The 13,921-nt window shown below is 41.0% G+C and overlaps 1 protein-coding gene across 1 annotated transcript; it reads right to left on the bottom strand.

The window, feature by feature from the left end:
* Nucleotides 1-252: 252 nt before the first annotated feature.
* LOC147100387 (uncharacterized) lies at nt 253-11,478 on the bottom strand. The gene is made up of 6 exons (XM_085968047.1): nt 11,336-11,478; nt 8,351-8,443; nt 5,158-5,457; nt 4,095-4,268; nt 1,930-1,977; nt 253-893 (listed from the first exon to the last, which is right to left on the bottom strand). Exons 2-6 carry the CDS (start codon nt 8,418-8,420, stop codon nt 808-810), a joined length of 678 nt encoding a protein of 225 aa, XP_085824173.1. The 5' UTR covers nt 8,421-8,443; nt 11,336-11,478; the 3' UTR covers nt 253-807.
* Between the last annotated feature and the right edge of the window lie 2,443 nt (nt 11,479-13,921).

Below are 13,921 nucleotides of genomic sequence, written 5' to 3'. Positions count from 1 at the left end.
TTCTGTACGCCTCAAATAAATATTTCAAAGCTGAAAAAAGGAGCTCCAAGACACCATCTTTCAGCTCAGCTTTTCTACTACTTTATGGTCAGCAGTTGTAAAATAAACCTTTTGCATTTTAAGGAGCTGACTACAAAAAAATCAGAGGTTGGCCGCAAGGGGAAATAAAAGGAAGAATTACACATTGAACTCGAATGAACCAAAAACACTTTCGTTTCCTCCTCAGACAATGCAGAAACCTTGAAAGGCCTTTTCGGTATCCAAAATCACTTTATTCCTTGTTGCGCCTTATAGAAAGAAAGACTTGCATTTATATAGTGCCTTTCACGACTTCAGGATGTCCCAAAGCCCTTTAGCCAATTAAGTACTTTGAAGCATAGTCACTATTGTGATGTAGGAAACATTATAGCGCCTTTAACATAGTAAAATGTCCCAAGACACTTCACAGGAGCGTAATCAAATATAAAAAGCTGAGTAAAATCTCTAGTCATGGTTTTTAAGTTAGGGAAATGCATAGAACAATTCACAATATTGTTGGGATACACAAAATTACAATGGGTTAAATGGATGGGATAATCCCCATCAAATTCGATTATATGCTCTAATGTATCAGGCTTTCAATGTTTAACACATGGCGCATAAACCAGGTAACAGATAACAGAAATAAATGTCACTGTTTACATTTTTTTAGGTTACTTTAATTGAGATTAAGTTGGAGAATGCTTTGCAAATACACATTCTCTGATTTCTTGTATTGCACTCCGAACATTAATTGGAGCACACAATTTCTTGGTGAATTGCACGTTTTCACATCTCTGCCTTGCTGTCCCACAGCGAAATGAATGGAAAACTCCAAATGACCACAGCAAGTGGAAGTAACAGAAATATCGGACCTAAAAAAAATTAAACATGAAAATACAGATGCAGGTTATTTTTATATCTAAACCATGTAAGTAATTACCAATAGAACTGAAGATTGATGCTACAATTCTTTACAATCCCACCCTAGTCTCAACTGGAATGTCAGATCAGGTGTAGTGAGGGTATTTCCAGAGATTGGGTTGATGAATCAACCTGGGAAGCTCTTAGAGTGGTGCTGTTCAATAGGCAAAGATGGGTCTCAGTAAGGGAATGGTGCAGGTGGGGGAAGGATCACCTTAAAAGAGCTAAAATTCAATAAAAACAGTGAAAAAATAGGTTCACATATTAACTGTACAATTTAACAAATAACCATTTTGGTTTGATGTCATTTACAGGACTGCAGTTCAAAGGTGAACTTTCCAAAGCAAGGTTCTGCATTCTGTTGCTATGTAACAGTGAGGAGCTCACTCTCAGATTCTAGAGTTATCAAAACTGTGTTGGGCTGAATGATATCCTTCTGAACTGTAAAATTCTATGATTCTTCAATGCAGCAAAAGTGTAATTCTGGAGTAATTGTGAAATTGGGCCACAATTTGATTTACATAGACATTTTGAACTTGAATAATCAGTGCATTACTTTGTGGAAATCAAACACTGATCACATTATAATTTCAGATACTTCAATGTGGATCTAATTGAAAATCAACAATATGGAAATCAATTATCAGTATCCACTAATGACAAAACAGAGGAAAGATACAACCACGAGGTCCAGAGCAGAACATGTGAAAAGATACTTTAATTAGTGTGATCATGAGGGCAATAGTTGGGAGTCATGAGAGACTTCTGATCTACCCAAGCTTCAGCCTATCAGTTTACATAATCTGAACATCCCCACCCCACCCCCACCCCCACCCCCATCCCTGTAAGACTATTGTCTGGTTATATATCCTTTACTTTGTAGGGTTTTGACTTCATCCAAGAATTGAATAGTTATCCACTGGCTCAACAGCACATTTTTGTTGTGTTAAAAAAATGAGCCAAGCCCAGTCAGGCTGATGTACTCACCTGCTTTTATACAGATTCCATTGGATCCACGCCTGCCTTTACTTGAGTCTATAATAAAAAGAGGATGGACACTTTTGAGACAGGATTACCTAGAACAATTCATTTGAACTGCTAAAGTAGCAGTTCAAGCTTTATAAAGGAATACTTAAAATGAAGCACAATAAAAGTATGGAAGGAGAAAAATCCATTGCGTCCCTCTCCATGCAACCCATGTACAAACTGTTCCAACATGTACTCTATTTAACCCATTCATTCTCTGGAAGAAATATCGCTCACGGTGAACGCTCGAAAAAATAAACTTTGTGAAGTTTCCTCCCCCACTCAGAGGCAAATTAAGCAACTTTAGAGAATCCTAGACAATTCTGAACGTTAATCCAACCTCACAACCCACATTTACAACTCTGGCTAATAGCATTCCACAGGTGGCTAGTCCAACCAGCCAAGGACCAGACATTTCTGAGGGGTAGAGTTTCCACTTTGGGTGCAATCAGCGATCTGGCGATTGCACCCAAAATTGTGCAAATTGTGAGAAGCGTTTCTTTTCCCCCTCAAGTTTCTGCTCTAATTCATTTGCACATCACCGAACACAAAATCTGCCCTGAACCAACGTTTCAGAAGTCAATTTTTTTTGGATTTAAAAAAAAAGTATTCCTTGACATATCTAAGAGTGGTACCTTGGAGCAGTTTGACTAATTCATCTGAAAATCTGGCTATCACAAAAAATAAACATTTTTAATGAGTGTCTAGTCCACCACCTGTGAGTAATTCCATTTTAAATAACTGAAAATGACTTTAAAAAACTATACAGAACCATTTGTTAGTGATATTGGTGTATTAGTAAATTTTAAAAAAATACTGAAAAGCTTTTAGAACGTGCCTATTAGTGAACTGGTGCCCAAAAGAATCAGCTTAATTTTAAGGACCTCCCCAAAGGCCTGAAAACAGGTGCCATCACTGGAAACCCGCAATGGTGATTAATTCATTCTGGGGGCACGGTCAGTTTGGTGGGTGGGACTGGCTTCTAGCGCAATGTTTTAAAAACTAGCGCAAAGATTGCGGAAACTCGATTTGCGCTTGACATTCTGATCTTTTGTAGGGTTGAGATAGGAAGAGATAAGTTCCGTGGGGCAAGAACAGGCTGAAACGATGGGTCTACCAAGGCAGTCCTGTTTGTGGATCTTGGGAAGGAGGTAGAAGCGGGCTGTGCGGGGTTGGGGAACTATGAGGTTGGCGGCCATGGGGGGAAGATCTCCAGAGGAGATGAGGTCAGTGACCATCTTGGAAATGGTGGCTTGATGTTCGGTAGTGGGGTCATGGTCCAGGCGGAGGTAGGAGGAGGTGTCAGAGAGTTGGCGTTCTGCTTCCGTGACGTAGACATCGGTTCGCCAAATAACAACAGCACCACCCTTGTCAGCAGGTTTAATGACAACGTTAGGGTTGATTCTGAGAGAATGGAGTGCTGAAAGTTCAGAGGGAGGTAGGTTGGAGTGAATGAGGAGAGCAGAGAAATGGAGACGGCCGATGTCACGCCGGCAGTTTGCAATGAAAAGATCTAGAGAGGTTAAGAGGCCAGAGGGAGGGGTCCAGGTAGATCGAGAATTCTGAAAGTGGGAGAAAGGGTCAGCCATGCGGGGGGAAGAATCCTGGCCAAAGAGGTGGGCACGGAGAAAAAGGCGGCGGAAAAAGAGCTCAGCATCATGACATGCAACAATTGGTAACAGTGTTCAAGCTTAGGGAGGAGGCCATAAATACAGTCCAGTTCTCAGTGGAGTAACTGACCTGTGCAACTGGATCCCATCATAAGTCAATGTCTAGAGGACAAGTAAAGGGATGGATTTTCATTCACCAAAAGAAAATGTTTGCCAAATATTAAAAAGTCACAACCCAAGTCAGTCAGAAAGATTCTAGAACTAGGTTATTTGAAAGTCGCCAAATCTATTAACTACTTTATCATCCCAGGACACTGGCCCAATATTCACTACCCCACTTATTGGAGACCTGGTTTGAATTAAGCCCCCAAACGGCGTAGAGATTTTGGCCAATTATAAACTTATTTCTAGTCTTTCAAATAATCAGGATTGACTGCAAACCAATATGGTAGGTTGTGTTTAATCAGAGTTTAAGACAGAATATAACATGCTAGTTATACAGCAAAAATATACGACCTTCAGGAGCTGCTGGTGCCGGTCCCGATCGGATAGGCGGCTGAAGGGCGTGAACAGTTTTCTGGCTTCCGGCCTCTCTGCCTGTCGTTCTAGAGTCTTCGATGGTGAGCATGGGATCATTCTCAAAAGAGCGTTCAGCCGGCCCAACTTCTGTTTGATACTCCCCGCCACCATCTGTGTGGGCAAGTCATTGGGATGTCATTTTTATTCTCTTTTTAGGGGTCGGCCTGAGGCCAAGTTATTGACAAGACCATTTAATCTATAGAGGTTCCTCTAAATCCTCATCACCCAATGACAGCTCAAGTTCTTTATCTTGGTTCTTGGATGAAAGCCCTCTCCAAAAGGGGTTCTCATTACCTCATTCAATTTGTCTTATTGATTAATCTTTGAGAAGGTTCTTCCTTTGGAATTCATGTCTTATCTCTCTTGTCTCTGCGTTCCCTAGTTTAGAGTCGGACATGCCATTCTTGGCCATCAGATGTTTGTAACTGCTTGTTATCAGTTATTTATGTTCATGCTGTTCATGCAGCTTTAGCTATGCAAAACTATTTCATTATCAGACTATTGTACCATGGAATGAATCGTTAAATTCCCAAAGATATCTTCTATTCTATTCTCATACACTGGTTCTTTTGAATTTTAAAACAGTTTTGTTAAACAAAGTCAAAATCCTAACTTAGCATTATAATATGGTTATTAGCAGTAATGGAAGAAATATAACACTGGGCCTTGGTTGGTCAAATTAGAGAAAAATAAACAAGGTTGAAATCCTAACTTGAAAACAAGATTATTTATGACCGTCACACTGCAGAATGATATAACATTCGCAGGGAACCAAAACACAGGCAGATTCTACGCATCTATCTAATTATTCTGAGACGAGTCTGAGAGACTTTCTGTCTCTAGTTCTAATAAAATCATGTAAGTACAGCATTACTTGCGTCACAGTTTTATCCGCAAAACCATATACATTTTGAACACCCCTGATTTCTAACAATGGGCTAACACCTCCTGAAATATAAACCTTAAGCTATCACTCAATATTTATGAAAAAAGAACTTACCAACTTTTACATCCAGATCAATGTAGCATTTATGGGTATAAAATTTAGTGAAGATGCCGCAGGTATATCTTCCAGTATCGGATAAACTTAATTTTGGGATAGTTAAAGTTATGTTTCCTTTAGCTGCATCATACTGCCATCCACCACAGTTGGTTTCCTTGTTGAAATATACGTGGCAAATTTCTGCAGATTTTTTTCTCCAGGACACAGTAATTTCCTCATCTTCAGCTCTGAAAGGGGCGACACACGTCAGCACCCCCTGTTTGCCAGATGTAGCAATCTGGTTTTTATGCTCACTTGCTGTTTTTTTAAAAATGGATAAAGAGCATATTCAGTATTTGAAAACAATATCACTTCATTCAGGTTGTCTTGATTTTACCAAGTTTTGTGCAAAAGTCAGGGCATCAGAATTTCACTTTTCTTCAGTTATTACTACTCACAGGGTATGTTACATTAGGGAAGTCATCAGATAGGTTTGGTATGATACACTTTAAAACCTGGGCCAACGTAGAAGTCTCACAGAAGGTGCTGAACACGAGTGACTAGGGTGACTCATGTTCAGCATGGGTGACCAGCCACAAATGACCAAATTTATTCAATTCAATTTCATGACTTGACATAATGGGATTTGAACTCATGACCTTTAGGCTGCCAATCCGGGACAATTACAATTACATTATCAGACCTGATTTTAGCAGACAGCGAACAACATTTAAATAATGTAGGTGATAGCAAGTTGTAGGCTTATGCTTATATCATAAAATTACTGAAATACTAAAACACAGATTTACCCAAATTACACATTCATGTGAGGAACATTATTGGTCAATAAATTACAACTGAGGGAAAATATATTCTCCCTACTTTTAATACCAGAACAGATAAACCAGTTGGGAGGCTCTCTCTACAATAACACTCTCACACTCTCTAAAAAGGTAATTTAACATCCCCCTAATGAACTTAGTCCCTCAGCCCAATTCTTGTTTTGCCTCACTGCTGATGGATTTCCCATTACTAAGTTAGAAGCTCCGAGCCGAACGCCTACTGCACACTTACATCATTAGAAAGAAAAGAAAGACTTGCATTTATATAGCGCCTTTCATGACCTCAGGACGTCCCAATGGCCTAATGTTCCAAAGTTCCCAGATGGAACATCACAAGCTCTAGTCCCTAGGTTTCTGGAAATTGTCAGAGACTGTCAGCCATCTTGGTTTTACTTCAGGGAACATACATGGATTTCAACTTTTTTTTAAAACAGTTAATTTAAAAAAAAATTTGCTATCATTCAGCCTCCTGCATCCCTTCTCACCTGCAAAATTAAATACTAAGTCATGTTTTTACATTCGAGACCTCTAGGCAGCCTCCGCCAGAATCGGCTGCATTTAAAACTTCAAGTTTTCTCTTAATATATTAGCAAATAGTCCCACTCAGGTCAGCTACATTTTAATTTTTATTTCATTTCATCTTAAAATTCAGCAATAATTGTTACGCTGAACTCCTGGGCACCCATTCTAGCTCCTCCCCTCCCTCCTCTCCTCCTCTCCCCCAATCCCCACCCAGTGGCTCTGTCTGACCTTGGCCTAATGCACGAATCAGCTGGGACTGGTACCTGCCCAGCCCCGGCCTGACCTGATATCTCAAGGAGCAGCTTCGGCTATTTCCAGCACACTCTCCTCCCCTCCCCTCCCTCTTTGCTGGGCACTCTTGGAAACAGCCCACAATACAATAGCCAGCGCTCTCTGAGTTTGGGGCTGAGTCACTTTGTTGGGACTTCACTCTGCATTGAACGATGCTACAAACTGACTTGTGATCGCTTGAAATCCAAAATTGGAAATGATCCATTCCCCAGTAGCATCTTCCCTCACTTAGCCAAGTGTAATATGGACTTCAAAAAAAATCACAAAAGATTGCATTTCCTCAATTCAGTGAGATTATGTTTAAACATTTTCCGATATTCCTAACTTCCATCTGACTTTATCAAATTGCAAATCGAATAAATGAACCAATGGTAATAAGTTGAATCCTCGTTCTCATTATTTAGAAAGGTCTGTGAATTTTGAAGCTGAGTAGCTTCCTGCTTCTCAGCGATTTTTTAAAACTTGCTGGAGACCACCAAACTTAATAAAAGCATCCCCTGTAAACCTCCCCCGAAAAAATTTCAAGATGCCTTTTTAAAGTTAGCTATTCCCCAAAGTAGAATTCATTTTGTTTTCATCACAAACGTCCTCCATTAGTAAGAAGTATCAAACAGTCAAGAATACTAAACATTTAAAGATCAGCAAATTATACCTTTTGCTGGATTTAATCACTTGCACTAAACCAAGCAATTAATGATAGTTATCCTACATACAATTCTTGGAAATTAAGAACAAATTAAGGGAAGAGAAAACCAATTCTGCCCTGAATTCAACTGATGCACAAGATCATTTTCAGAACACTAAAAAACAACCTGCCTTGCACCGACACTGCTATATATTTTGGGAGTGAAGTAACTAATGTGACAGCTCAGTGATGTCGGATAAACTGCGTGAAACTGGCGTGAGGATGTAGTCCTGCCCCTTTGCCTTTGTACCGGCTGCACTGTATCCACAACAGGTGCAAAAGTGTTTTTAAAAGGATGTTACTGGAAATTTCTTGCATTTATAGAACAGCTTTGACCTCCTCAGGGCTTCGCATAACACCTCAAAGTCAAATAATTGTTCTTTTCAGTCACTGCTCCTAAGCATCTTGATTGAAAAAGAAAAAGACTTGCAATTATACAGCAGCTTTCACAACCTCAGGATGTCCCAAAGCGCTTTACAGCCAACTTTTGAGCGTCGTCACTGTTGTATGAAACGCAGCAGCCAATTGCACACAGCAAGTTCCTACAAACAGCAGTGTGATAAAGACCAGATAATCTGTTTTTGGTATGTTGATTGAGGGTTAAACATTGGCCAGTACACGGGGGATAACCTGCTCTTCTTCAAAGTAGTGCCATGAGATCATTTGCATCCACCCGAGAGAGCCTCGGTTTAACACCTCATCCAAAAGACAGCACCTCCACCACTGCAGCACTCCCTCAGTACTGAGGGTACAGCTTAGAATTTTGTGCTCGGGAGTGGGATTTGAACCCACAACCTTCTGCCTCAGAGGGGAGTGCTACCCACTGATTCACAGCTGACATTCAGTTCAGTTGCATCATTTCAATACTTACTCTCATTATTTTCATTCTCTGCTAATGTTGAGCAAATCACGGTGCAGATGATGACAGCAATTGTAACCATGGCTGCAGATCAGGTGGTTAAAGCTGTAAAGTAAGGGCGTATTTAAATGATGAACAGTTTTAGATTTCCATCCTTTATTTTTTAACATCATGGCCTGGATGTTGCCGTCAGCAGTGAAGGAACGGCGCTCACCGTTCACCTCGCTGACAGCTGCCCACAAAGTTTTCTCTGGCTTTAGAGCACTGACTTTCTCTAATCCGGTGTCTGATCCAGTGCGTGCCCGTTACAGGGGATCTAAGACATCTGTGAGCAGGACAATAAACAGCAAGGCTCTTCAACCAATCATATTGATGAATCCTCACTGAGACATGCAGAGTCCAAACCAAGAAGTATAAAGCAGGAAGTATAAATTAGATTTAAATCATGTACAAAAAGCAAAATAAATATTGGGAAAGACAGATGGATTGAGAGAGAGAGAGATAAAAGAGACAGACAGAAAAACTTTAAAAACATTTTTTTGTAAATCTCCAACACTAATTGAGTTCTGAAGGAATGATACTCTGTACTTGCAAATTAAATTTTCTGGGGCAGAGAGGTTGTTTGGCAGTAATTATCACATCATTAAAAATTCACTTACATCAAAAACACCAGCCCTAACTTTTTCTGGTGTATTTAGTGGGTAACTGGTGGGTAAGTACCCCAACTTCACGCCGTTGCGTGTCTTTCAATGCCGAATCTATCGGCGAGGTTCTGTTATAGCGCAGCCTGTGGAGGAGCAGGGTTACTCAGACCACAACTTCCAGATTTCCACGTTTAACTACACATGTGCGCACTCTGGAGGTTGCTGTCCCAATTTACTCCATAATAATGGTGAGCACTGACAACCTCACTATTATTATTAATCCAAAATCCAGGCCAACTTCTGATTTCTTGACTAAAGTTAGCAACACTCCCCACAAGGCATAGCCTTATTAATACGGAATATAAGACATGGCTTCTTTATTTGCATTAAATTAGAGCAAAGAAGAATAGCAAGTTAAAAATGATCAACTTGGGGACGGTGCAATTTAAATAAATCAATGTAGTTGTGCAAAAGTGCATTATTTTTGCACTTGCAACATTCAATGAGAGCAACCTCTTTTCACCCTTGCAGTAGGAGACTAATGGTCCTTTCCTGCTCCAGATTGTAAAAGATTTTGTAGAAATCATGCAAGCAAGTTTTCAACTGAAATGCGCTACAGAGTTTCAGGAGAGAGGCAGAGAGTATGGGGAGAAGGGACAGAGATTTTTGTCGGGGAAGGGTATCAAGGAATATGGAGCCAAGGCGAGTAAATCCAGTTGAGGTACAGATCAGCCATGATCTAATTAAATGATGAAACAGGCTCGAGGGACTGAATGGACTACTCTTGTTACTAGGCGTGATCAAAAACTGTATGTGAGAAAGAATACAAACAAAGAGATAATCTGAACAGCTAGTCATAGAAAATAGGAATGTGCCAAGAACCAGAGAGAAAAATGGAAAATCACATGGAAATCATGTGTGAACAAGTGCTGAGGTGATGTTGTCTAAACCTGCAAAGAAATTCAGTGTTACACAATGGATTCCAATTTGCAATTTCCAAACTTGGCATTACTCTCAAGGTGCTGTAATACTTTAATGTGGCTACCGCCTCTTCAACCTTTATCCCTCTTTTCCCACAAACCTGTCCTAAACTATATGCACTCCATTCAGCTACACAAACACAAGCCTGGAGCGGTGTCCTAGGAATGAGACTGCTAGTTAACTAAGAAGGATTCAGAGGAAGCAGGCAGATTTACGACCTCCTCATACAAAATAAAATAATGTAACTTCAAAACCACACGCTACGTACCACGCCTTATCAATTTCCACCACTTTCCACCCCTTTACCCCCCCCCCCACCCACGACAGATAAAAATGATCAGAACTGCAGCCGCAAGAGCACAATCTAAGTCGTACACGCACATCCAATCCAATCGGGACAAGGATCCATGGAGACCAAACACTATGCCTAGTGTTGTAGTTCCTCCAGGCCCACTCCCATGTCTGCTGATCTGCTTTCTTGTTCCCTAGAAGGTACAAGAATATGCCCAGTCTCCCTCCCCCAAACAAACACTCTACGGCACTCAGGCTAACATAGTTCTCACAAATGGCACCCTCCCCAAAATACACAAGACACCTGTAAGAATTGCATCAATTTGAATGTGTGCTCCAGCCTCCACAGAGTCAGAAAATTAACAGATAATCAGAGGAATCTTCCTAGTGGCCCACAAGAACCGACCCCCTCTCCTCCATGAACAATATCCCAACACATTCCATATAAAAAAGGAAGAAAAAGACCAGCACAAAAATCAAGATTGAAGGCATCAGCATCCCCAAACCAAACCTTGACCAAACCAAACTATTGCTGCACCACAAAAACATAGGAATCAACCACTTCCATGCATCGCTCCCTCACATCCAACCGTCCCTTGAAGTACAACCACACTGCTCCAATCCCCTGAACTGCTCAACTACATCAAGCGGAATCAACAATTCCGTGCAGCAACATGTCCCACTAGGCGTTGCATGAAGAACATGTACTTTGACAAAAAAAAATACATGGATGCCAAGTTAGCAAATTTCTTTTTTAAAAGAGACTGAAAGAACTGTGGAGCATAAGGTTTCAACAAAGTAATTGTTAAAATCGGCGATGGTTTTAAAAAGTCATGACTCACAAGCAACAGCTCAAATTTTCCTAACTTATCTTCATTTTTAGATCAAGCCTCGCTCGACTCACATTGGGTTCAGTGGTGGAAAAGAATCTCCAGAGATACACATTTAAAAAACTGCCACCTACAAAGACAGATTTAAGGCACTGTGCTCTTCGCTTGCTTATTATGCTTCATTCATGTTACAACTGAATATCTTAATTAATTCTGGCATATTGTTAAACACATGTTGCAAAGTTATTTACCCCAATGATACTGTGAAGTCCAAGATCTCGTCTCAACCTCTAAATTGACTCCTCTCGAAGTGAAGATTTGAATCAGATTGGGCTAAACCGCTCTGTATTACAAGAACAGCTCACTGGCCCTCAGGCACCAATCGTCATGTAATTTAATACTGTACCTTGATGTGCTGAGCAGCTTATACTGTACCTCCATGTGCTGAGCAGCTTATACTGTACCTCCATGTGCTGAGCAGCTTATACTCTACCTCCATGTGCTGAGCAACTTATACTGTACCTCCATGTGCTGAGCAGCTTATACTTTACCTCCATGTGCTGAGCAGCTTATACTGTACCTCCATGTGCTGAGCAGCTGATACTGTACCTCCATGTGCTGAGCAGCTTATACTGTACCTCCATGTGCTGAGCAGCTTATACTGTACCGCCATGTGCTGAGCAGCTTATACTGTACCTCCATGTGCTGAGCAGCTTATACTGTACCTCCATGTGTTGAGCAGCTTATACTGTACCTCCATGTGCTGAGCAGCTTATACTGTACCTCCATGTGCTGAGCAGCTTATACTGTACCTCCATGTGCTGAGCAGCTTATACTGTACCTCCATGTGCTGAGCAGCTTATACTGTACCGCCATGTGCTGAGCAGCTTATACTGTACCGCCATGTGCTGAGCAGCTTGGAATGTGTTATTTCATCTTGATATAGCTCAAACCTGACTATGTTTCAGACAGACCCTCAGAATGTTTTACTGCATTAAAGGCGCTGTATAAATGCAAGTTGTTGTTGTTGTGGAGGAGGATCTGGCACACAATCATTTCAGATCATGAAAGATTGAAACTAAAACAGCAGCATTGTTAATCAGTTCTTAGTGAAGGTGAACCAATGACATCAACCCTGTCATATTGCACAAGGAGGCAATATTTTGCATAATACCGCAAATGGAAATTTCTCACTGCTGCATGATGGCAGGATAATTTCTGGTCACAAAATTATAGAACCATCACCTGTGCAGACAATAAATTGGTTCAGTTCCTATAGATTGCAATGAAAGGGCTTTATCTTCATCGAAAATGTGTTTACCAAAATCATTTTCTGTTTGTTTCAATGCAAGAACACGAAGCTTGGCAAAACCAGCCGGTTTTCAGCTATATTAAAATGAAAGTAACACATTGCTATTCTCCCTAACCCCCCAAAATAGAGTTTGCTTAGTGTTTTCCCGAAGATAGTTTCCCTTTAATGTAAAAATGCTAACCAAGTATATATTGATCACTAATCCGCATAATGGAATTAGTTTTCTAAAGTAACAATTGGCTTTATTTACCATACAGGTGAGAAAAAAAGGTGCTGAAAATTCTGGTTTGTTAGTGGTTTGGGAAGAATCTAAAGCGACATCGATTTAATAACTGCCCCGGCAGGCCTCTGAACAGCAGCATTCCTACTTTCACCATAGGCCTGTAACTTACAAATCGATAGATTTAGATCATAACCAAAAAAACTAAATTAAAAAAAATCCAGATTTGATCACATATTGCCATGTCGCTCCCAGTTTACTTCGGACAGGCCCTCAGAAAGTCATTCACACCGCTCCACGAAGAGAGTTGGTTTGTGTACTGGCATGTAGAAAGGTCAGAAGTGTAGCCGCATACCCTGGTGGGGAAACATCAGGGATAAATCTGGGATTTGGAGTGGGATGGGGAAGTGGAGAACTTAACCCATGACTAAAAGATTTGAAGGGAACGTTCCCCTCATCCCTCCAGTAGTTGCACGCACAATGACCGTGTATACAGAACTGTGGCACATCAGATAATCTTTTGAATTGTTTATTTTCTTCCCTTTTCTCTCCGTGCCAGAAGGAGTTGACTTCTGGTGGAATCTGGTTTCCCGTGCACCAGCTGCCCTCATGTACTAGCTGCCTTCCAGTACCTCAACTGCTCCCATCGCCATGCCACGTGTGAGGTAGACAGCGAATGTTACATACAAAATTGACAGGCAGGAAAAGACCAGCTGGTCCATCAGGCCTGCCCCACACCATAATGGATGGAGCATCCTGACTAGACACTTCCTTACCCACCACCACCCCCTCCCCACACCCACCCCCGCCACCATGTAATCGCCTGGGGGAGACAACAGAAACAGAAAATGCCCTGGGCCAATAAAGGAAAATATACTCTGGAAAATTCACTCCGACCCCCTCGGGCGATCAGTCCAGGAGATCACATGAAGCAAGTGTTATCTAGAAAGACACTTACCTTCTATATGATGTTGATTGGCTGTGATGCAATGAATGGTTGTGGTGCACTGAATGGTCAAATAGCCTATCTTGTCTTATCTATTACTCACCACACATCCAGAAGCACATACCGCCAGCAGGGTCATTTGACAGCAACCAGGAGTGAGAACCCGGACTGATCACACCCTTATACTACCACCTCAGTTGAGATCCCCCAATGAGCTAAAGACCAGGAATTGAACTTGGGACCTTCTGGTCAATATTGTTTAATCCTTTGCAGTTTTTAAACAAACCGAATCAAGCAGGAGGGCATTACTGTACTTTTATACATCGGACGGAGAATCTATTATAATTAAGTTATGCTAC

This window comes from Somniosus microcephalus, chromosome 26 (genome assembly GCF_052327205.1).
Source record: "Somniosus microcephalus isolate GS21.2 chromosome 26, FLI_Smic_1.0, whole genome shotgun sequence".
Lineage (NCBI taxonomy): Eukaryota > Metazoa > Chordata > Chondrichthyes > Squaliformes > Somniosidae > Somniosus > Somniosus microcephalus.
This window is presented reverse-complemented; position numbering and strand designations above follow the sequence as displayed.